Source organism: Panulirus ornatus, chromosome 17 (genome assembly GCF_036320965.1).
Source record: "Panulirus ornatus isolate Po-2019 chromosome 17, ASM3632096v1, whole genome shotgun sequence".
Taxonomy (NCBI): domain Eukaryota; kingdom Metazoa; phylum Arthropoda; class Malacostraca; order Decapoda; family Palinuridae; genus Panulirus; species Panulirus ornatus.
In genome coordinates this window covers 1,623,180-1,648,093 of record NC_092240.1, presented here as the reverse complement: position 1 = coordinate 1,648,093, position 24,914 = coordinate 1,623,180, and the positions used below count along the sequence as shown (strand labels likewise).

Below are 24,914 nucleotides of genomic sequence, written 5' to 3'. Positions count from 1 at the left end.
ATATATATATATATATATATATATATATATATATATATATATATATATATATATATATATATATATATATATATATATATATATATATATTTTTTTTTTTTTTTTTTTTATACTTTGTCGCTGTCTCCCGCGTTTGCGAGGTAGCGCAAGGAAACAGACGAAAGAAATGGCCCAACCCCCCCCATACACATGTACATACACACGTCCACACACGCAAATATACATACCTACACAGCTTTCCATGGTTTACCCCAGACGCTTCACATGCCTTGATTCAATCCACTGACAGCACGTCAACCCCTGTATACCACATCGCTCCAATTCACTCTATTCCTTGCCCTCCTTTCACCCTCCTGCATGTTCAGGCCCCGATCACACAAAATCCTTTTCACTCCATCTTTCCACCTCCAATTTGGTCTCCCTCTTCTCCTCGTTCCCTCCACCTCCGACACATATATCCTCTTGGTCAATCTTTCCTCACTCATTCTCTCCATGTGCCCAAACCACTTCAAAACACCCTCTTCTGCTCTCTCAACCACGCTCTTTTTATTTCCACACATCTCTCTTACCCTTACGTTACTTACTCGATCAAACCACCTCACACCACACATTGTCCTCAAACATCTCATTTCCAGCACATCCATCCTCCTACGCACAACTCTATCCATAGCCCACGCCTCGCAACCATACAACATTGTTGGAACTACTATTCCTTCAAACATACCCATTTTTGCTTTCCGGGATAATGTTCTCGACTTCCACACATTTTTCAAGGCTCCCAAAATTTTCGCCCCCTCCCCCACCCTATGATCCACTTCCGCTTCCATGGTTCCATCCGCTGACAGATCCACTCCCAGATATCTAAAACACTTCACTTCCTCCAGCCTCTCACCATTCAAACTCACCTCCCAATTGACTTGACCCTCAACCCTACTGTACCTAATAACCTTGCTCTCATTGACATTTACTCTTAACTTTCTTCTTCCACACACTTTACCAAACTCCGTCACCAGCTTCTGCAGTTTCTCACATGAATCCGCCACCAGCGCTGTATCATCAGCGAACAACAACTGACTCACTTCCCAAGCTCTCTCATCCCCAACAGACTTCATACTTGCCCCTCTTTCCAAAACTCTTGCATTTACCTCCCTAACAACCCCATCCATAAACAAATTAAACAACCATGGAGACATCACACACCCCTGCCGCAAACCTACATTCACTGAGAACCAATCACTTTCCTCTCTTCCTACACGTACACATGCCTTACTTCCTCGATAAAAACTTTTCACTGCTTCTAACAACTTTCCTCCCACACCATATATTCTTAATACCTTCCACAGAGCATCTCTATCAACTCTATCATATGCCTTCTCCAGATCCATAAATGCTACATACAAATCCATTTGCTTTTCTAAGTATTTCTCACATACATTCTTCAAAGCAAACACCTGATCCACACATCCTCTACCACTTCTGAAACCACACTGCTCTTCCCCAATCTGATGCTCTGTACATGCCTTCACCCTCTCAATCAATACCCTCCCATATAATTTACCAGGAATACTCAACAAACTTATACCTCTGTAATTTGAGCACTCACTCTTATCCCCTTTGCCTTTGTACAATGGCACTATGCAAGCATTCCGCCAATCCTCAGGCACCTCACCATGAGTCATACATACATTAAATAACCTTACCAACCAGTCAACAATACAGTCACCCCCTTTTTTAATAAATTCCACTGCAATACCATCCAAACCTGCTGCCTTGCCGGCTTTCATCTTCCGCAAAGCTTTTACTACCTCTTCTCTGTTTACCAAATCATTTTCCCTAACCCTCTCACTTTGCACACCACCTCGACCCAAACACCCTATATCTGCCACTCTGTCATCAGACACATTCAACAAACCTTCAAAATACTCATTCCATCTCCTTCTCACATCACCACTACTTGTTATCACCTCCCCATTTACGCCCTTCACTGAAGTTCCCATTTGCTCCCTTGTCTTACGCACCCTATTTACCTCCTTCCAGAACATCTTTTTATTCTCCCTAAAATTTACTGATAGTCTCTCACCCCAACTCTCATTTGCCCTTTTTTTCACCTCTTGCACCTTTCTCTTGACCTCCTGTCTCTTTCTTTTATACTTCTCCCACTCAATTGCATTTTTTCCCTGCAAAAATCGTCCAAATGCCTCTCTCTTCTCTTTCACTAATACTCTTACTTCTTCATCCCACCACTCACTACCCTTTCTAAACAGCCCACCTCCCACTCTTCTCATGCCACAAGCATCTTTTGCGCAATCCATCACTGATTCCCTAAATACATCCCATTCCTCCCCCACTCCCCTTACTTCCATTGTTCTCACCTTTTTCCATTCTGTACACAGTCTCTCCTGATACTTCTTCACACAGGTCTCCTTCCCAAGCTCACTTACTCTCACCACCTTCTTCACCCCAACATTCACTCTTCTTTTCTGAAAACCCATACTAATCTTCACCTTAGCCTCCACAAGATAATGATCAGACATATATATATATATATATATATATATATATATATATATATATATATATATATATATATATATATATATATATATATATATATATATATATATATATATACACACCCCAAACCAATTCTTATGAAAGTCCTGGTGTTAGGATCTCTTTCCAGATGGTTTTGCATCCCATGGTTGCGTTACTTCCAGTAGCAGGGAAATGTGAACTCCTGTTGAGTTAGAAGTTCTTTGACGACGATGTGTTCCCATGATGCATCCTGCCCGAGGGTGCCTCTGTGTAGCCTTGGCTTGCCTCGTAAGTAGGTAGTTCCTGTGGCTTTCCGCCAGGCTAACTTCATGACAATATCTCATCATAGCTTGTGTCGCTGAGTGCCTGTCTCTCTCTCTCCCGTAAGAAGTATGTGGTAAGCAGCCACCCACCAGGCCAGTACATTACCGGTACTTCCGCCTACTCAGCGGGAGGCTTACTGACGGCGCTGCTGTATGCTGAAGCCGGAACTTCAGTGGCTGCCAAGCTTCACTCCTTTGGCCCAGGTAGCTGTCTCTTTTTGTTTTCTTTATCTGCCTCCCCCACACGTGCACTGCTGGCTTTTAGTCCACAAACAAAAGCATCTCTTCATTTCAAACATACGTGACGCAACTCACTACTCGGTCTTGATAACTCTAGATTTTTCTGCAGTTAACACTACGCGCTAGCCCTGCCTCTGGGCAAAATCTCGTCGTCTGCACTCGTGAGTAAGCACTCTCTCTCTCTCTCTCTCTCTCTCTCTCTCTCTCTCTCTCTCTCTCTCTCTCTCTCTCTCTCTCTCTCTCTGTCTCTCTCTCTCTCTCTCTCTCTCTCTCTCTCTCTCTCTCTCTCTCTCTCTCTCTCTCTCTCTCTCTCTCTCTCTCCTCATGTCTCTCTCAGTCTCCTCCTCTCGGTCTCGCTCCCTCCCCTTCTCTATCTCTCCATCAGGAAGGTGAGAACTCTAACCTACGCCTGGACATGATTGACCTATTCACTCGTCCTGACCTTACTTAAGGCGTATGTTACGTCACGTCTGAGAGCACAGCTGCCCAGGGTAGGGCTGCTCTCCCCTCCGTTGCTTGGCCAGTATCGTGCGGGACTCCAACCCTTGTTCTTGGAACTGGACACACGTGTGCAGTAGATAAAGAAATAAGGTTTTTGTTCTTTATTAATTTTACGCGTTTTCTCTTTTCATCTTCCGTGAGTCCCATCTCTCGTTCCTCTGGGGTTTTTATATGATTTTTCTTTTCCATTTTACTCTCGTCTGTCCCGGTAAAGGCCTTCATGGTGTAGCCCATGTTACCAGCGGTATTGCTTCCACCACATACCACCCTTTCCCAGTCATGTCTTTTATCTCGTTTCTTTGACATGTGTTATCTATATATATTTCCCTTTTTTATCGTAGTGTTCTACGTTTGACTTTATTTATTCCTTATCCTTGGTTTCTCTACATGGCAGCAGCTGAACAATCATCACAGGAGCATGTGTCATTCTTCCCTCCGGAGATCTTCTGATGTTCTCATCGTAATCTTCCACTGTTGTCTGGACGAGGATCAAGCATCTCTACCATGGCATTTCATTCATCTCCCCCTTCCTTTACATCTCTTATCATCGCTCTCATCGCCCCGCCGAGTTCTGTCTTTTTCCCTCATCTTTCCCTTTCTCACCTGTGTTACACCTTCTCGGCTTCCTCCTTCCTTTCCTTTCCTTTCCTTTCCTTTCCTTTCCTTTCCATTTCTTTCTTCCACTCTTGTCTATGCTATTCAGGAACTCCTCCGCTTAGTTTCACTTTCTAGTTTTTCTCTCCATTAAATTTTCAGTTTTCTGTGGCTCTTTATTTGCGTTTTCTTTATATTCTTGGTTTGAAATTCGTGTCTTCTTTTAGATTCTTAGTGTCCTCTTTTGACAACGTTTTCATTTCATTTTTTTGTGTCTCCTCTTTTCAGCTGTTGTCTGTTTTATAATCTTTCCTCCTTTTGATCTCTGATTCATTTAAGACCAGTGTCTCCCTTCTTTCATTTTTATCTGCTTCATTTGTCGTTTTCTCTCTCACGTCCCCGGTTGTCTGAGTTTCTACATTACTCTTCTATTTCTCCGCTGTGTCTCCTCACGTCTACCTCCGACACCTCTGTTTCATATTCAGATCTCTTTATTTTCTCTCTTGATCTCTTTATTTCCTCTCTTGATCTCTCTATTTCTTCCTTAGGTCCCTTTGTTTTCTCCTTGTAACGCTTTGTTTCGTTTTAGATTTCTTTCTTTCCTCTCCCTCACTATCTGTCCCCCTCATTCTCTCTGTCTCCTCTTTGTATCTCAATATCCTGACAATTATTTCTTGTGTTCTTGCATCCTTCATGTCTTTCTTTGCTTCCATTTATGTTTTCTCTTATCCGTATTCATCATATTTTCTTTAATCTATGTTTCCTCTTGCCTCTCTTCTCCTTCATCGTCTTACTCTTATCTTATCTCCCATTCATCTAGGCCTTGGCTATCAGCCCCCTGCACCCCTGAGACTTCCCGACAGTAACTTGAGCAGCAGGTCTGGCAGTTGTATAGACGGAGGATCTTGTCAGGCCCTTCTCTGCTCAACCCCGTCTCAGTGAAGCCCATTTCCTTACCTCTACCTCCGTCTCACTCTTTCTCCCTCTCTCCCTCTCCCCTCTTCCTTCCTCCTCTTCCTGACCCGCACCTCGACTCCCCTTCTCCTGAGACCATCATGTAAACTTCAGATTTCTAACTGACTGGCTGGAGCTTCAGTTCAAGGAACGGCTGGTGAAGGACGGAAGGAGGAGACGTGGGCAGAAGGTGAGGACAGGAGCAAAGGTTACGAGGCGTGAGAAGAACGGGAGCGTGAAGGACAAGGGCAACAGACGTAGATGAGGAACAAAGGTTCGAACACATGAAGGAATAAAACTGAACAGATGAAAGAAATGCAAGAGAGATAGTGTTCCTCACCCCAAGCCTGATACGAATGAACGGAGGACCGTATAGATAGATTCCCCCTCCTCCATGCCCTCCCTCCCCTCCAAAAAATGTAAAAACAACCACACCCTCTCTATTCACACTCACACCATTTTACATATCGTATCTGAGAATGTTTTTATTTACCAAACTCTCAGAATCGTCTACATCTATCACATATACAAGAGGGATGGGAACCTTGATCAAGAGTAAGACTCGTAAGCTGTGGTTTTAACTTTGTAATCTGCAGAGCCGTAAGGTTAGCATATCTCACACGAAACTTATGCTGGGTCTCTCGCTGTCAACTTTGCTCCATTTTTTCTCGTAAGAAACTGTTGTTCTTTGTTGAGTAAAATTTAGTCAGCAAGGAACCTCTGCAGCGCCAGATGGGAATAGTTGACTTCCAGGCAGGTATGGTTCGCATGCGACCTGAGATTTGTGTATCCTTCGTCTTGATCCCTGGGCTGAGACCTGAAGGGTCATATTTACTCCTTAGCCCACCAGGGGTCATCACCTGCGACCTGGTGCCTCACCAGTGGGTTATGTCATGTAGGATCATATATATTCCCTGGCCCATCTAGGGGTCAATACCTGTCATCTGGTGGCTCAGAAATGGATGTGACTTACCTGGTCCATGACACTACATACAGTAGCCATTTCTATTTTCAAAGTAGAAATCCAAATCAAAATCGGATTTATATTATCATGTATAATCTGCCGATAATGAAACGATTTATCGAACCAATCAAAGATACGTCATGGGAAGCAGCACCACAATTACGACTAACCTTAAGAATCATACTTTTGACTACTTAGGTTTCGTAATTCATCTGTTCTTTAATTAACAATTAAAGAAAGACATTTATTCTTGATTCCAACAAGTTTTAGTACTGATTAACAAGATGTTTGAAATCCTGTTAGCAAAGTCTTCCGTTACTAAGATGCTGACGACATGATTAATATAATCCTTCCCTTATCACAAGATCAAAGATGGTGGATTTTTAATCTGATTTTGTGGTGATCAAGTCTTCCACTCGGCTTGTCACACAAGATCGTATCATCTTTTGTGGTTTCAGATTCAAACTTAATATGAATACAACAGTAGTATGCTGGGACGACAATATTTCTGACGAAAGATCTCAACCAATTAAGTGATGATAGGAACAAATTTGTATATCCAAAAATCTATCAACAGCTATAAGCGTTATGCTCGTAGATCTCAGAAGCAAGAAGAATATTTACATTCCCTTGGATAGCAATGATTTTATGCTTCCAGATAATCAACACACGAAGGCTTCACCATTATATCTCACTGATGTTAACTATATTTAGACAATATAATCAATTGATCTTTTCCTTTCACGTTTCTGTGATTTGTTTTCCATTCAGACAACGCATAGAGCCTTTACATATATCTAAATATAATCATAACCAATTATTTCCCCGAATCAATGGTAACAGATAAATTATCATGCAAGTAACATTTATCTTAGAATCTGAATTGAATTTAAAGGTCCAGAAGTTTTCTTTGAGGATTTTCATAGAATTTTGGATGAGGTTCGTCCGTTTTCCATATCTCAAGTTGTAAGAATTTTGTGTCCAGTTAGGTAGACTGGTAGCGCATTTCTCATGTTATAGTGCATTCAGTCTGCCTGAAGAACCTCCACTTCACGTCAGTCTGGCCAGCATCATGCAGTCTCTCTCGGCTGATGAGGTGGAAGACGCACCAGACAAGGTCCTCTTGTCTGGCCTCAGCTTGTGGGTCGGTGGGAGCGAATGAACTGACTGCTTGAGTCTATTGTTAAACAAAGGTGTTATCATGTACCTTGTGGAGGTCATTCTGGACCATAATGAAGACAGATTCAGTTAAGCTTACGTTGGGTTCTGTATGAAGAGATGATCAAAATAAGGAAAACAAAGATTTTTGGTCAGTCTGGATTCAGATGTGTAACTTTGTCGGAAATGATAAAATATCTTCTGTTTTGGTTCCATGTTTCAAGTTACTTAAAAAAAACACATTGTTAAGGAGCATCAGGTGAAGGAGGGTCTCAGCTGGATATAACCGAAGTGGAGGGAACCTCTGAGTTATCCAGACATATCCTTGTTTACGATACAAGTTTGAGAGGGGAATATAATTTTCTTCAGATTATTTGATACTGTATAGAAAGATAGAAATAGATGAATTAAAGACACAAAAACGACAAGAAATGTCCGTCGGTATAGTAGGCATCATGTTGTATGTAGCACCTGCACAGTGCACGACGAGACGTGTCAATACGACTCATCATATGATACTCAACACTGGAGTTCCACTAAGGAGGAGATCAAGAAATATAAAGTGAAACGTGAAATGATATTCGTATGTATGAGCTCTGAGCAATCCGCGGGTGACAAGCAGTCGAGTGGTAAGTAGAATGTCTTCCCTCAGACGAGTGTGGGACGTTGGGTTAAATTACATTGAGCAGCGACGGTGAAGGTGCTGACAGATTATGTAGGGAATCTGAATGACAGACACGTACTGTAGAGGCGGAAGGATAGGGCCGGGTTGTTGATAGGGCGTCCTGCCTCAAATTACATTTCTTGAAGGAGGAATAAAGAGGATTGAGAACACCTTCAGATACGTGGGAATGTTATCAAAATGAGAACAGACATCTCTCAAAATAGGTGAACATCTGGAAGAAATTAAGAAAGAAAAAATGCGAGTAAGGGAAGTCATGTTAACCTTTCTTATCTTCAAGTAAGCTTAGGGACGAGTGATGTGAGTTTCAAAAGTGTTGACGAGTTGCAGTGAGTCCTAAGCTCTGTTGGAGATGAGGCTGCGTATCGTTTTTGAAGGGATCACGCGGCTGGCAGCTAACTGTCTTCGTTGTTATAAATGGTTATTACTTGATCTTTAAATCATTTGAAAATCAGAGATGACAATACTCCCATGTGGTAACCGGTTTATGAGAATCAAGCTTGGAAATGATACACCATGCAGTCTGCAGAGCGATAACGAGATGTTTGGGGATGAGAACGTATTGAGTGGACCGCTGTGATGGACGACTGGTGCGTCTGCATGAGAACAGTTATTAAGATATTCTTTATAGATGATAGAATGAAAATGGGATAAGAGCAGATGACTGTGGCCGTCTAGTATTAATGAAAACCATGTGTTATAATCCATTTACCATCACGAAGTTATCGTGAACGACCATGAAAGAGAATATCAAGGAAATAAGAAAAGTAGGAAGGCCACATAATGGCCATTAAGCACGATAATGCCAAAGGTTGTCGAAAGGATATGGCATCCAGGGCAACAGAAAAAGATTCTCAAAACGTTAATAAGATCAAAGACTATTTCTAAGTAACAAGGGGAGTGAGATCTTTTGTTTGTTTTACGGCAAAATTGAAAGCCATGATACAAACGTTCCTTAAGGACTTGTGGAACCGAGTGTGAACATAGGTATGAGTGTGTACTCTGATACACCATCAGTGTCATTCGTTTCAGAAATATGGGTTTTATTTTAGCAAGTTCCTCCGGAGTTTTAAAAACTAGCGGAAGAAAGTTAAGATTTCACGAGTTTGCAAAACAGGTTCGGGAAAGTTTTGTTCCACTTCCCTCGCGAGATACATGACGAATATCATTGATGCCAGAACCTTTCTTGATCCAGGTGTTGCACACCAGACAAAGACTGCAGACATAAATTGCCAGAGGGATTAAGCTGAGGATGGACGAGATAGGGGCGTAAGGGTAGGACTAAAATCCTGGTCTGGGAATGTTGAATTAATGTCCAGGGTCGGTCATCTTATGGCTTACACATTAGAATCGCTGATCTTTGATTATCCTCAGGAAAATTAACTTGCCTGGCTAGATATAATATATGTGTCTTATATATACCATATAATTCTCATTTTTTTTCACACTTTGTCTTCATATTTTCCTCCACCTTCCCCGCCTCATTCATCTATCATTACTATTTTCTGTCATTCAAGTCCTTGTTGACGTCTTCTGTCCCAGACTGAAACTTTTATCATAAAAAAACTACCAGGATCAAGTGTTACAACTTCTAGCACGCATAAATTCAGAGAGATTACCATTCTTAGTTACAATGCTGTGGTCAGGAGATATAATATAAAGAAAATATATATATATATATATATATATATATATATATATATATATATATATATATATATATATATATATATATATATATATATATATATATATACAGAGGTATAAGTTTGTTGAGTATTCCTGGTAAATTATATGGGAGGGTATTGATTGAGAGGGTGAAGGCATGTACAGAGCATCAGATTGGGGAAGAGCAGTGTGGTTTCAGAAGTGGTAGAGGATGTGTGGATCAGGTGTTTGCTTTGAAGAATGTATGTGAGAAATACTTAGAAAAGCAAATGGATTTGTATGTAGCATTTATGGATCTGGAGAAGGCATATGATAGAGTTGATAGAGATGCTCTGTGGAAGGTATTAAGAATATATGGTGTGGGAGGCAAGTTGTTAGAAGCAGTGAAAAGTTTTTATCGAGGATGTAAGGCATGTGTACGTGTAGGAAGAGAGGAAAGTGATTGGTTCTCAGTGAATGTAGGTTTGCGGCAGGGGTGTGATGTCTCCATGGTTGTTTAATTTGTTTATGGATGGGGTTGTTAGGGAGGTGAATGCAAGAGTTTTGGAAAGAGGAGCAAGTATGAAGTCTGTTGGGGATGAGAGAGCTTGGGAAGTGAGTCAGTTGTTGTTCGCTGATGATACAGCGCTGGTGGCTGATTCATGTGAGAAACTGCAGAAGCTGGTGACTGAGTTTGGTAAAGTGTGTGAAAGAAGAAAGTTAAGAGTAAATGTGAATAAGAGCAAGGTTATTAGGTACAGTAGGGTTGAGGGTCAAGTCAATTAGGAGGTGAGTTTGAATGGAGAAAAACTGGAGGAAGTGAAGTGTTTTAGATATCTGGGAGTGGATCTGGCAGCGGATGGAACCATGGAAGCGGAAGTGGATCATAGGGTGGGGGAGGGGGCGAAAATTCTGGGAGCCTTGAAGAATGTGTGGAAGTCGAGAACATTATCTCGGAAAGCAAAAATGGGTATGTTTGAAGGAATGGTGGTTCCAACAATGTTGTATGGTTGCGAGGCGTGGGCTATGGATAGAGTGGTGCGCAGGAGGATGGATGTGCTGGAAATGAGATGTTTGAGGACAATGTGTGGTGTGAGGTGGTTTGATCGAGTAAGTAACGTAAGGGTAAGAGAGATGTGTGGAAATAAAAAGAGCGTGGTTGAGAGAGCAGAAGAGGGTGTTTTGAAATGGTTTGGGCACATGGAGAGAATGAGTGAGGAAAGATTGACCAATAGGATATATGTGTCGGAGGTGGAGGGAAAGAGAAGAGGGAGACCAAATTGGAGGTGGAAAGATGGAGTGAAAAAGATTTTGTGTGATCGGGGCCTGAACATGCAGGAGGGTGAAAGGAGGGCAAGGAATAGAGTGAATTGGAGCGATGTGGTATACCGGGGTTGACGTGCTGTCAGTGGATTGAATCAGGGCATGTGAAGCGTCTGGGGTAAACCATGGAAAGCTGTGTAGGTATGTATATTTGCGTGTGTGGACGTATGTATATACATGTGTATGGGAGTGGGTTGGGCCATTTCTTTCGTCTGTTTCCTTGCGCTACCTCGCAAACGCGGGAGACAGCGACAAAGCAAAAAAAAAAAAAAAAAAAGAAATATATATATATATATATATATATATATATATATATATATATATATATATATATATATATTTATATATATATATATATATATATATATATATATATATATATATATATATATATATATATATATATATATATATATATATATATATATATTATCCCTGGGGATAGGGGATTAAGAATACTTCCCACGTATTCCCTGCGTGTCGTAGAAGGCGACTAAAAGGGGAGGGAGCGGGGGGCTGGAAATCCTCCCCTCTCGTTTTTTTTTTTTTTTTTTTTTTTTTTTTTCCAAAAGAAGGAACAGAGAATTGGGCCAGGTGAGGGTATTCCCTCAAAGGCCCAGTCCTCTGTTGTTAACGCTACCTCGCTAATGCGGGAAATGGCGAATAGTTTGAAAGAAAGAAAGAAAAAGATATATATATATATATATATATATATATATATATATATATATATATATATATATATATATATATATATATATATATATGGAACAATCAGCACTGGAAATAGAAAATATCAAAGGTTGAGTACTTTCGTTTATTACATCCTGTCTGAGGATGTTTTTCATTTGTGCTTTTGCCTGAGCTGAACATTAGTCTATGTCTTTTTTCAAACGCGACCACAGGAACATATGTTCGTCTGGTAGTCGGAAGTTGTTATAGATTTCTTCTAATCAGTTGAACAAAAGTGAAATGTTTTGAGAAAAAATTGGCAATAATGTTGGTAACCTATTACCAGAGGTACAGTTATCCATGCCATCACTTGTATCTTTATGTAAGAACATCTTAACATCCACTCCAGCTCAACATCCACTCTAGCTAAACATCCACTCCAGCTCAACATCCACTCTAGCTAAACATCCACTCCAGCTCAACAAGTCACGTACATTGAAAACTCTGGAACAACTTCAATACATCTGTCTCCTGCTGAGGTCATGGACGAATATCATTAAGGTGCACAAGAACTGGCAACAAGATCCCTGGGGATGCTGTTAATAAGAGAGTCACATGAAAACCTCGTTTTGACTGACGACAATACCAGCGGCACAATAAACCCAGGGAAACAATCATAAGCCAGACCTGGAAGAAAAGTCTGGAAGAATCGCCTATTGAAACAATTGGAAATCTGGGGAGGAAAATCCTTCGGCAACACAGCAGCGGGAGCTAGAAGAAAGGGCAACCCCCTCCTCCCGGGCACTGGTGATTACCATGCAAGCTGGGCGAACACAGAGGCGGAGATGTTTGCCTGAGCAGGAGGAGGTCGGGTGAGGGTGGAGGTTCCTGCCCTGGGACGGGCCACGGGCGCCAGGAATGTTAAATAATCTGTTGTTATCTGATGTTAACGTTGACACGAGGACAACACGCACGACAAAAGTAAACAATATGCCTGCGACGCTATAGGGATGATACTAGTTACGTTCATATGTGAGAGTGAGTATATGTAGACAGAGATATACGACGCAACTGAGTGTATTGTCAACACTGTAGATGTAGCCGATGGGCGGGACAAAGAGCATATCATGTGTCTTTCATAAGAACAGCTGCGCGTCGTCTTTGAAGTGGTATGACCCGTTTCAATACATCCCTTGAAGAAGTCATCTCAAAGCTTAAAATGTTGGCAATACCGAGTGGGTGTTGGTCTAAAAAATACAGATTACATTTAAAGCCTTATTCTTTTACATCAATCTTAAACCTTATCTTTTCAGATTAACTTTAATCCTTACTTTTTCTAAAGCTGACTAACGTCAGCGAAATTATTTAATGAAAAAAATCAGTCAACTGTTTTTTCCGGCGACGTCAAAATTTGATTGTATACAACAGTATTTTCCAAAATCGATTTTTTCAATTCCTATACATCAACCATGTTGTATAGGAAATAAGTACGATATGATCACCGTCAATGTGCATCATATTTGTGAATCTCTGGTGTATTGCTTCATGAGTGCAAGTTACTCTGGTATGGTGACGTGTTTATCTACCCACGTGTCTATCATCACGTTATTGATCAATCCCACCCACATACGTATCTATCGTTACCTCACAAAGCTAACGACAAAGAGATTATATCGTAAAATTTAACTGTGTGTGAAACGACTAACACTCAGGCAGTCATGTTTGAGGCCTAAATGGTCGCAGGTTTCACTCAGCATATCTCTAGTCTCAGTACAACCAGGAGGTAAACAAGAGTGTACAAAGTAATGTAAACACAGCAGGCAGGAGGGTGGCATACGAGGTAGGAAAGTAAAGAGAAGTAATGATGATTTAATGATTTGTTAGTTATAGTATATATATATATATATATATATATATATATATATATATATATATATATATATATATATATATATATATATATATATATATATATATATATATATATATATATATATATATATATAAATATATATACATATATATATATATATATATATATATATATATATATATATATATATATATATATATATATATATATATATATATATATATATATATATATATATATATATATATATATAAATATATATACATATATATATATATATATATATATATATATATATATATATATATATATATATATATATATATATATATATATATATATATATATATATGGAACCATGGAAGCGGAAGTGGATCATAGGGTGGGGGAGGGGGCGAAAATTTTGGGAGCCTTGAAAAATGTGTGGAAGTCGAGAACATTATCTCGGAAAGCAAAAATGGGTATGTTTGAGGGAATAGTGGTTCCAACAATGCTGTATGGTTGCGAGGCGTGGGCTATGGATAGAGATGTGCGCAGGAGGATGGATGTGCTGGAAATGAGATGTTTGAGGACAATGTGTGGTGTGAGGTGGTTTGATCGAGTAAGTAACGTAAGGGTAAGAGAGATGTGTGGAAATAAAAAGAGCGTGGTCGAGAGAGCAGAAGAGGGTGTTTTGAAATGGTTTGGGCACATGGAGAGAATGAGTGAGGAGAGATTGACCAAGAGGATATATGTGTCGGAGGTGGAGGGAACGAGGAGAAGAGGGAGACCAAATTGGAGGTGGAAAGATGGAGTGAAAAAGATTTTGTGTGATCGGGGCCTGAACATGCAGGAGGGTGAAAGGAGGGCAAGGAATAGAGTGAATTGGAGTCATGTGGTATACAGGGGTTGACGTGCTGTCAGTGGATTGAAACAAGGCATGTGTAACGTCTGGGGTAAACCATGGAAAGCTGTGTAGGTATGTATATTTGCGTGTCTGGACGTGTGTATGTACATGTGTATGGGGGGGGGGGGGGTTGGGCCATTTCTTTCGTCTGTTTCCTTGCGCTACCTCGCAAACGCGGGAGACAGCGACAAAGTATAAAAAAAAAAAAAAATATATATATATATATATATCTGGAGAAGGCATATGATAGAGTTGATAGAGATGCTCTGTGGAAGGTATTAAGAATATATGGTGTGGGAGGCAAGTTGTTAGAAGCAGTGAAAAGTTTTTATCGAGGATGTAAGGCATGTGTACGTGTAGGAAGAGAGGAAAGTGATTGGTTCTCAGTGAATGTAGGTTTGCGGCAGGGGTGTGTGATGTCTCCATGGTTGTTTAATTTGTTTATGGATGGGGTTGTTAGGGAGGTAAATGCAAGAGTTTTGGAAAGAGGGGCAAGTATGAAGTCTGTTGGGGATGAGAGAGCTTGGGAAGTGAGTCAGTTGTTGTTCGCTGATGATACAGCGCTGGTGGCGGATTCATGTGAGAAACTGCAGAAGCTGGTGACGGAGTTTGGTAAAGTGTGTGGAAGAAGAAAGTTAAGAGTAAATGTGAATAAGAGCAAGGTTATTAGGTACAGTAGGGTTGAGGGTCAAGTCAATTGGGAGGTGAGTTTGAATGGAGAAAAACTGGAGGAAGTGAAGTGTTTTAGATATCTGGGAGTGGATCTGGCAGCGGATGGAACCATGGAAGCAGAAGTGGATCATAGGGTGGGGGAGGGGGCGAAAATTTTGGGAGCCTTGAAAAATGTGTGGAAGTCGAGAACATTATCCCGGAAAGCAAAAATGGGTATGTTTGAAGGAATAGTGGTTCCAACAATGTTGTATGGTTGCGAGGCGTAGGCTATGGATAGAGTTGTGCGCAGGAGGATGGATGTGCTGGAAATGAGATGTTTGAGGTCAATGTGTGGTGTGAGGTGGTTTGATCGAGTAAGTAACGTAAGGGTAAGAGAGATGTGTGGAAATAAAAAGAGCGTGGTTGAGAGAGCAGAAGAGGGTGTTTTGAAATGGTTTGGGCACATGGAGAGAATGAGTGAGGAAAGATTGACCAAGAGGATATATGTGTCGGAGGTGGAGGGAACGAGGAGAAGAGGGAGACCAAATTGGAGGTGGAAAGATGGAGTGAAAAGGATTTTGTGTGATCGGGGCCTGAACATGCAGGAGGGTGAAAGGAGGGCAAGAAATAGAGTGAATTGGAGCGATGTGGTATACAGGGGTTGACGTGCTGTCAGTGGATTGAATCAAGGCATGTGAAGCGTCCGGGGTAAACCATGGAAAGCTGTGTAGGTATGTATATTTGCGTGTGTGGACGTGTGTATGTACATGTGTATGGGGGGGGGGTTGGGCCATTTCTTTCGTCTGTTTCCTTGCGCTACCTCGCAAACGCGGGAGACAGCGACAAAGTATAAAAAAAAAAAAAAAAAAAAAAATATATATATATATATATATATATATATCTTTTTTTTTTTTCATACTATTCGCTATTTCCCGCATTAGCGAGTTAGCGTTAAGAACAGAGGACTGAGCCTTTGAGGGAACATCCTCACTTGACCCCCTTCTCTGTTCCTTCTTTAGGAAAATGAAAAACGAGAGGGGAGGATTTCCAGCCCTACGTTCCCTTCCCTTTTAGTCACCTTCTACGACACGCAGGGAATACGTGGGAAGAATTCTTTCTCCCCTATCCCCAGGGATAATATATATATATATATATATATATATATATATATATATATATATATATATATATATATATATATATATATATATATATATATATATATATATATATATATATAAATATATATACATATATATTTGGTTAGTCAGTGTTCTGTGGGAACGTCTGTTAGAATGTTATTCAGTGTATGTGTCATGTATGCTACAGCACGGAAGCGTCTTCTTGCTGTGCAAAGCAAGATAAAGCCTCAGTGATGTATGGAAGGTCATGCTTGGCTGATGACAGATCTCTCACGTCCGGTGTGAGTCGCTGCCAACAACACGAAGAAACTGAGAGGATGACACCTTCCCAGGGGGAACATTAATATTTTATGGTTCGAACTCTCACTCGAAAGATATTGTTTGAAAGCTGTGACAAAATCTCTTATAGATTCATCTTCAGGATGACCATATCAAGATTTAACGAGAGCTACAACTTTGTATGGTAATCTGATGATAATATGATAAAGATGTAATCTTCTATCATCAAGACGAGTGTTCGTAACAACCATTAACATCACGAGTCGTGATCAGATGTCAGTGACGCTCGAAATATATTCAACCCTCGTGTGTGACACAGCAGAAAATACTTCTCCCAACACTGGAAGGTTTTATCCCAACGCGTATGGCGAGGGAGCCACTGACATTCCCCGAAATCATGACCCGGGGATTTCGGCGCGGCGGGATCGTACCCAGGCGCGGCCGTACCAAGGCGGTCGAACCCAGGCTGGGTCATGACTAGGCTGGGTGGCACACAGGCGGGGTCGTATCCCGGTGGGGACTTACCCAGTCGAGGTTGTACCCAGGAGGGGTTGTACCTGGGAGGGGTCGTACCCAGGCGGGGTCGTATCCAGGAGGGGTCATACCGAAGTGAAAGGAAGACTAATCTCTCTTTCTTCCTCATATCGAGTGGAGGTCGTGCGCATTGATGCATAATCTGGTCTCCCTCGACACGCCAGCAACGAGGCGCTGATGATGCTCTTCTTACACACGTTTACATTACCAGCTCAGACTCTCTCCCTGCTCCGTCGTCCTCGTCCCGTCTTCACCTACCTCGCACTCTGAAGGTTTTCTCGTATTTTGCTTCTTTCTTCGTATAACGTCGCAGTCTATGTGTCTGTGTTTGATTTTCGTAGCACAACGTATTTTTCCTCTACATATTTCGTTCTGTTCATATTTTCTAAACCTCGTTTTCCCTGTGTTGCAAATGTTCTTTCTTTCCAATTTCCTCTCTTTTCCCTACATTTTCAAATGACACACGACTTCTTCCTTGTCTCCTTTTATCCCCATCCTCCTCCTCCTCCTCCTCCGTTTCCTTCCTTCTTTCTTCAGATTCTCCATTTTGCTGGCTGTGTCGTGAGGCTGGTCGCCGCTCCCACTACGCTCATTACCTCTTCCTCTGGTGTTCCTGGCTTCATTACTCTCCCTTCCCACGATCTTCGGGATCTGGAGCCACAGAAATTTTCTTAAGCCCAGTCTTTGCCCTCAAAGTTTGCATCTATCCTCTATACTTGCTCTGTTAACACATTCCTTTATCTGTTTCTGTCGGTCGTTCGCTCATCTCTCCATAGTTGCAGATATCGTTGTGGTATCTGAGTGTCTTTGTTTGCCGATGAAGGAGAGGATAGTAAGACAGAAGCACAACAAACGAGAGATGAGGAGGGTATGGAAGGATGGGATGGCTAACAAGGAAGGCTAAAAGAAATACCCAGAGATGACATAATGAAACTGGAAAGTGGAAAGAAGCGTGTGAAGGGTAAGGGAGGGGAGAGAGAGTACATTTGTGCATTCTTTTCTCAGAGTTCAGAGTAAAACAAGGGAGGAGAGAACAATGTGAATGGGAAAGGGGTGACATGGGAGGGGTGTCACGTGGGAAATGTGAAGGTTAAGGGAATGGTAAGGGAAGGATGGGTGTTAAGGATAAAGATGGCAACATGTGTGTGGGAGCACGTGAGGGTGTGGGGGCCTGGGAGCACGTGAGGGTGTGGGGGTGTGGGAGCACGTGAGGGTATGGGGGTGTGGGAGCACGTGAGGGTGTGGGGGTGCTGGGAGCACGTGAGGGTATGGGGGTGTGGGAGCACGTCAGAGTGTGGGGGTGTGGGAGCACGTGAGGGTAGGGGGGTGTGGGAGCACGTGAGGGTGTGGGGGTGTGGGAGCACGTGAGTGTGTGGGGTGTGGGAGCACGTGAGGGTTGTGGGGGTGTGGGAGCACGTGAGGGTGTGGGGGTGTGGGAGCACGTGAGGGTATGGGGGTGTGGGAGCACGTGAGGGTGTGGGGGTGTGGGAGACGTGAGGGTGTGGGGGTGTGGGAGACGTGAGGGTGTGGGGGTGTGGGAGACGTGAGGGTGTGGGGGCCTGGGAGCACGTGAGGGTGTGGGGGCCTGGGAGCACGTGAGGGTATGGGGGTGTGGGAGCACGTGAGGGTGTGGGGGCCTGGGAGCACGTGAGGGTATGGGGGTGTGGGAGCACGTGAGGGTATGGGGGTGTGGGAGCACGTGAGGGTGTGGGGGTGTGGGAGCACGTGAGGGTATGGGGGTGTGGGAGCACGTGAGGGTATGGGGGTGTGGGAGCACGTGAGGGTATGGGGGTGTGGGAGCACGTGAGGGTGTGGGGGTGTGGGAGCACGTGAGGGTGTGGGGGCCTGGGAGCACGTGAGGGTGTGGGGGCCTGGGAGCACGTGAGGGTGTGGGGGCCTGGGAGCACGTGAGGGTGTGGGGGTGTGGGAGCACGTGAGGGTATGGGGGTGTGGGAGCACGTGAGGGTATGGGGGTGTGGGAGCACGTGAGGGTATGGGGGTGTGGGAGCACGTGAGGGTATGGGGGTGTGGGAGCACGTGAGGGTGTGGGGGCCTGGGAGCACGTGAGGGTATGGGGGTGTGGGAGCACGTGAGGGTGTGGGGGCCTGGGAGCACGTGAGGGTATGGGGGTGTGGGAGCACGTGAGGGTGTGGGGGCCTGGGAGCACGTGAGGGTATGGGGGTGTGGGAGCACGTGAGGGTGTGGGGGCCTGGGAGCACGTGAGGGTGTGGGGGCCTGGGAGCACGTGAGGGTGTGGGGGCCTGGGAGCACGTGAGGGTGTGGGGGCCTGGGAGCACGTGAGGGTATGGGGGTGTGGGAGCACGTGAGGGTGTGGGGGCCTGGGAGCACGTGAGGGTATGGGGGTGTGGGAGCACGTGAGGGTATGGGGGTGTGGGAGCACGTGAGGGTGTGGGGGCCTGGGAGCACGTGAGGGTATGGGGGTGTGGGAGCACGTGAGGGTGTGGGGGTGTGGGAGCACGTGAGGGTATGGGGGTGTGGGAGCACGTGAGGGTGTGGGGGCCTGGGAGCACGTGAGGGTATGGGGGTGTGGGAGCACGTGAGGGTATGGGGGTGTGGGAGCACGTGAGGGTGTGGGGGCCTGGGAGCACGTGAGGGTATGGGGGTGTGGGAGCACGTGAGGGTGTGGGGGTGTGGGAGCACGTGAGGGTGTGGGGGCCTGGGAGCACGTGAGGGTGTGGGGGTGTGGGAGCACGTGAGGGTGTGGGGGTGTGGGAGCACGTGAGGGTATGGGGGTGTGGGAGCACGTGAGGGTGTGGGGGCCTGGGAGCACGTGAGGGTGTGGGGGCCTGGGAGCACGTGAGGGTGTGGGGGCCTGGGAGCACGTGAGGGTGTGGGGGCCTGGGAGCACGTGAGGGTGTGGGGGCCTGGGAGCACGTGAGGGTGTGGGGGCCTGGGAGCACGTGAGGGTGTGGGGGCCTGGGAGCACGTGAGGGTGTGGGGGCCTGGGAGCACGTGAGGGTATGGGGGTGTGGGAGCACGTGAGGGTGTGGGGGCCTGGGAGCACGTGAGGGTGTGGGGGCCTGGGAGCACGTGAGGGTGTGGGGGCCTGGGAGCACGTGAGGGTGTGGGGGCCTGGGAGCACGTGAGGGTGTGGGGGCCTGGGAGCACGTGAGGGTGTGGGGGCCTGGGAGCACGTGAGGGTATGGGGGTGTGGGAGCACGTGAGGGTGTGGGGGCCTGGGAGCACGTGAGGGTGTGGGGGTGTGGGAGCACGTGAGGGTATGGGGGTGTGGGAGCACGTGAGGGTGTGGGGGCCTGGGAGCACGTGAGGGTGTGGGGGCCTGGGAGCACGTGAGGGTATGGGGGTGTGGGAGCACGTGAGGGTATGGGGGTGTGGGAGCACGTGAGGGTGTGGGGGCCTGGGAGCACGTGAGGGTGTGGGGGCCTGGGAGCACGTGAGGGTATGGGGGTGTGGGAGCACGTGAGGGTGTGGGGGCCTGGGAGCACGTGAGGGTATGGGGGTGTGGGAGCACGTGAGGGTGTGGGGGCCTGGGAGCACGTGAGGGTATGGGGGTGTGGGAGCACGTGAGGGTATGGGGGTGTGGGAGCACGTGAGGGTATGGGGGTGTGGGAGCACGTGAGGGTGTGGGGGTGTGGGAGCACGTGAGGGTGTGGGGGTGTGGGAGCACGTGAGGGTGTGGGGGTGTGGGAGCACGTGAGGGTGTGGGGGTGTGGGAGCACGTGAGGGTGTGGGGGTGTGGGAGCACGTGAGGGTGTGGGGGTGTGGGAGCACGTGAGGGTGTGGGGGTGTGGGAGCACGTGAGGGTATGGGGGTGTGGGAGCACGTGAGGGTATGGGGGTGTGGGAGCACGTGAGGGTGTGGGGGTGTGGGAGCACGTGAGGGTATGGGGGTGTGGGAGCACGTGAGGGTGTGGGGGCCTGGGAGCACGTGAGGGTGTGGGGGCCTGGGAGCACGTGAGGGTATGGGGGTGTGGGAGCACGTGAGGGTATGGGGGTGTGGGAGCACGTGAGGGTGTGGGGGCCTGGGAGCACGTGAGGGTATGGGGGTGTGGGAGCACGTGAGGGTGTGGGGGTGTGGGAGCACGTGAGGGTATGGGGGTGTGGGAGCACGTGAGGGTATGGGGGTGTGGGAGCACGTGAGGGTGTGGGGGCCTGGGAGCACGTGAGGGTATGGGGGTGTGGGAGCACGTGAGGGTATGGGGGTGTGGGAGCACGTGAGGGTATGGGGGTGTGGGAGCACGTGAGGGTGTGGGGGCCTGGGAGCACGTGAGGGTGTGGGGGCCTGGGAGCACGTGAGGGTGTGGGGGTGTGGGAGCACGTGAGGGTGTGGGGGCCTGGGAGCACGTGAGGGTGTGGGGGCCTGGGAGCACGTGAGGGTGTGGGGGCCTGGGAGCACGTGAGGGTGTGGGGGCCTGGGAGCACGTGAGGGTATGGGGGTGTGGGAGCACGTGAGGGTATGGGGGTGTGGGAGCACGTGAGGGTGTGGGGGCCTGGGAGCACGTGAGGGTATGGGGGTGTGGGAGCACGTGAGGGTGTGGGGGCCTGGGAGCACGTGAGGGTGTGGGGGTGTGGGAGCACGTGAGGGTGTGGGGGCCTGGGAGCACGTGAGGGTATGGGGGTGTGGGAGCACGTGAGGGTGTGGGGGCCTGGGAGCACGTGAGGGTGTGGGGGTGTGGGAGCACGTGAGGGTGTGGGGGTGTGGGAGCACGTGAGGGTGTGGGGGCCTGGGAGCACGTGAGGGTATGGGGGTGTGGGAGCACGTGAGGGTGTGGGGGCCTGGGAGCACGTGAGGGTGTGGGGGTGTGGGAGCACGTGAGGGTGTGGGGGCCTGGGAGCACGTGAGGGTGTGGGGGCCTGGGAGCACGTGAGGGTGTGGGGGCCTGGGAGCACGTGAGGGTGTGGGGGTGTGGGAGCACGTGAGGGTATGGGGGTGTGGGAGCACGTGAGGGTGTGGGGGTGTGGGAGCACGTGAGGGTATGGGGGTGTGGGAGCACGTGAGGGTATGGGGGTGTGGGAGCACGTGAGGGTATGGGGGTGTGGGAGCACGTGAGGGTATGGGGGTGTGGGAGCACGTGAGGGTGTGGGGGTGTGGGAGCACGTGAGGGTATGGGGGTGTGGGAGCACGTGAGGGTGTGGGGGCCTGGGAGCACGTGAGGGTATGGGGGTGTGGGAGCACGTGAGGGTGTGGGGGCCTGGGAGCACGTGAGGGTATGGGGGTGTGGGAGCACGTGAGGGTATGGGGGTGTGGGAGCACGTGAGGGTATGGGGGTGTGGGAGCACGTGAGGGTATGGGGGTGTGGGAGCACGTGAGGGTGTGGGGGTGTGGGAGCACGTGAGGGTATGGGGGTGTGGGAGCACGTGAGGGTATGGGGGTGTGGGAGCACGTGAGGGTATGGGGGTGTGGGAGCACGTGAGGGTATGGGGGTGTGGGAGCACGTGAGGGTATGGGGGTGTGGGAGCACGTGAGGGTGTGGGGGCCTGGGAGCACGTGAGGGTGTGGGGGCCTGGGAGCACGTGAGGGTGTGGGGGCCTGGGAGCACGTGAGGGTATGGGGGTGTGGGAGCACGTGAGGGTATGGGGGTGTGGGAGCACGTGAGGGTGTGGGGGTGTGGGAGCACGTGAGGGTGTGGGGGCCTGGGAGCACGTGAGGGTGTGGGGGCCTGGGAGCACGTGAGGGTATGGGGGTGTGGGAGCACGTGAGGGTATGGGGGTGTGGGAGCACGTGAGGGTATGGGGGTGTGGGAGCACGTGAGGGTATGGGGGTGTGGGAGCACGTGAGGGTGTGGGGGCCTGGGAGCACGTGAGGGTATGGGGGTGTGGGAGCACGTGAGGGTGTGGGGGCCTGGGAGCACGTGAGGGTGTGGGGGTGTGGGAGCACGTGAGGGTGTGGGGGCCTGGGAGCACGTGAGGGTGTGGGGGCCTGGGAGCACGTGAGGGTATGGGGGTGTGGGAGCACGTGAGGGTATGGGGGTGTGGGAGCACGTGAGGGTATGGGGGTGTGGGAGCACGTGAGGGTATGGGGGTGTGGGAGCACGTGAGGGTATGGGGGTGTGGGAGCACGTGAGGGTATGGGGGTGTGGGAGCACGTGAGGGTATGGGGGTGTGGGAGCACGTGAGGGTATGGGGGTGTGGGAGCACCCGTGTGATTCCTAGGGAGGAGCTCGCCATACACATTTCTATTATCCGTAAATTACGGTACTTTCTCAGGCAACGACCACAGATGAAGGCTCACTCTCAGCGCCCCCGGGGTGGCAGATGGTTTCATTCTACATCACAGGGCAGTGAGAGATAAAAAGTGTCCTACATATCAGAGAACCTTATCTGGGAACCTTATCTGGGAACCTTATCTGGAAGATTTGTTGGTCTGTGGGTTTTTGTGAGTGTGTGTGTGTGTGTGTGTGTGTGTGTGTGTGTGTGTGTGTGTGTGTGTGTGTGTGGTGTGTGTGTGTGTGTGTGTGTGTGTGTGTGTGTGTGTGTGTGTGTGTGTGTGATATGATACTTGCTGAAGTTATACAATTTTCAGATATTTCTTCATCTTTCACAGACTTATAGATGATTTTTGTGATGCTTACAGTGATAGATGACAGACCTTAATCACTTTCAGGTCCTCCATCATTTACTTCACCAGTATCGTGTCATTATCCCTATTCTGTCTTCTTCTTTGCCTTCTTTATATCTTTCCTTATCTTTCTTTTCTGACCTGTTTTATTTCTCAGATTAATACTCTTCTTCGTCCTTCTAACATCTTTCACCCAATATTTACCATTTTCTTTTTAGAAACGCATTTTGAAACCAAGGAGAAACGTTTGCACAGTCCGCTGGGGGTCGAACCCGTACTAGCTCGAATCGTGGTCGCGGTTGCTGGTTTATAGTCCATCCAGCTCTTCCAGCTTTTAAAAAGTCTGGCTATTATGACGAGGAGGATCCACGGGTGTCGACCAAGCTCGGATATATGACCTGGTCCAGCAGGTGTGGGTCAGGTTATTACTTGCTCAGGTGTCTGAACTCTACCACATCATCGGGAGGGTAGTGTGGTGAAGCTGTTACACCATTCATGTCTAAATAAATGTTTCCAAACAAATCCAAACAGAACGTGTGGATCTGACAGCTAAATCTATGTAACGTATCAGGAGAAAGTAATGTTATCGCAGGTCTGAACCGGTCTTTGTTTTTCTAGACAAGTGACATTATGATATCAGAATATAATGACAACACAGCTTCAGTTTATATCATGATCCATATTTACATTATCGGCTACGTGGTGGGTCATTGTTGCAGACGACAGTGACACGGTGGGGTACTCTTGTAGAACATACTGATCCGGTAAGGTAGTATTGTAGACGACAGTGACCTGGAGTCATTGTTGTAGACGACAGTGACCTGGTGAGTCAGTGTCGCAGACGACAGTGACCTGGTGAGTCAGTATTGTAGACGACGGTGACCTGGTGAGTCAGTGTTGTAGACGACGATGACCTGACCATGTGCTACCGGGCCTCATCCACAGAAAGGATTCGATTCAGTTAGGTAAAAAGAAGACATCAAGCTGGAATTTGGTTAATCGAATTCAAATATCAACAGAAGAATGGGAAGAAGGATCAATGATGGATCTATACCAACGAATCGTTGATCTGATGGACGATGGTCGTGTTAAGTATCTCTGGTACCGGGTTATCCACTTCACCAACAGTGGAACAAAGAATGGTTAGCGTGAGTGAAGCTTCGTCAACAAACACTGTGGTATATGACATTCTTTTTCATTATCGGGACGTCTGCCTTGCGTGGTCTTAAGATCTTCAAGAAAAATTTTATTCATGGAGTGGGGAGGTTGGGAGCAAAGTCATTTATCATTTTATACATAATGAAGATCGAGGATTTTGATAACTTTATTATAAATTTTGCTAACATTATCTTTATTTCAATAACCATGGATTTTGATTTAAGGTTCTCTTAAAAGAGAACACCTGCAGGAATCTAG

General features: G+C 46.8%; 1 protein-coding gene across 3 annotated transcripts in view; it reads left to right on the top strand.

Moving 5' to 3' along the window:
- LOC139754497 (uncharacterized) overlaps positions 1-24,914 on the top strand; it is a 124,819-nt gene that overhangs the window by 60,614 nt on the left and 39,291 nt on the right. The window contains exon 2 of one of the 3 annotated variants that reach the window (XM_071671770.1): positions 2,927-3,062. The exons of 1 other annotated variant lie outside the window; for it this stretch is intronic. In XM_071671770.1, coding sequence (XP_071527871.1) covers positions 3,012-3,062 — 51 coding nt within the window. In that variant the 5' untranslated portion in view covers positions 2,927-3,011. Of the gene's footprint in view, positions 1-2,923; positions 3,063-24,914 lie in introns of all 3 variants that reach the window. One more of the 3 variants, XM_071671769.1, reaches the window with a different exon arrangement.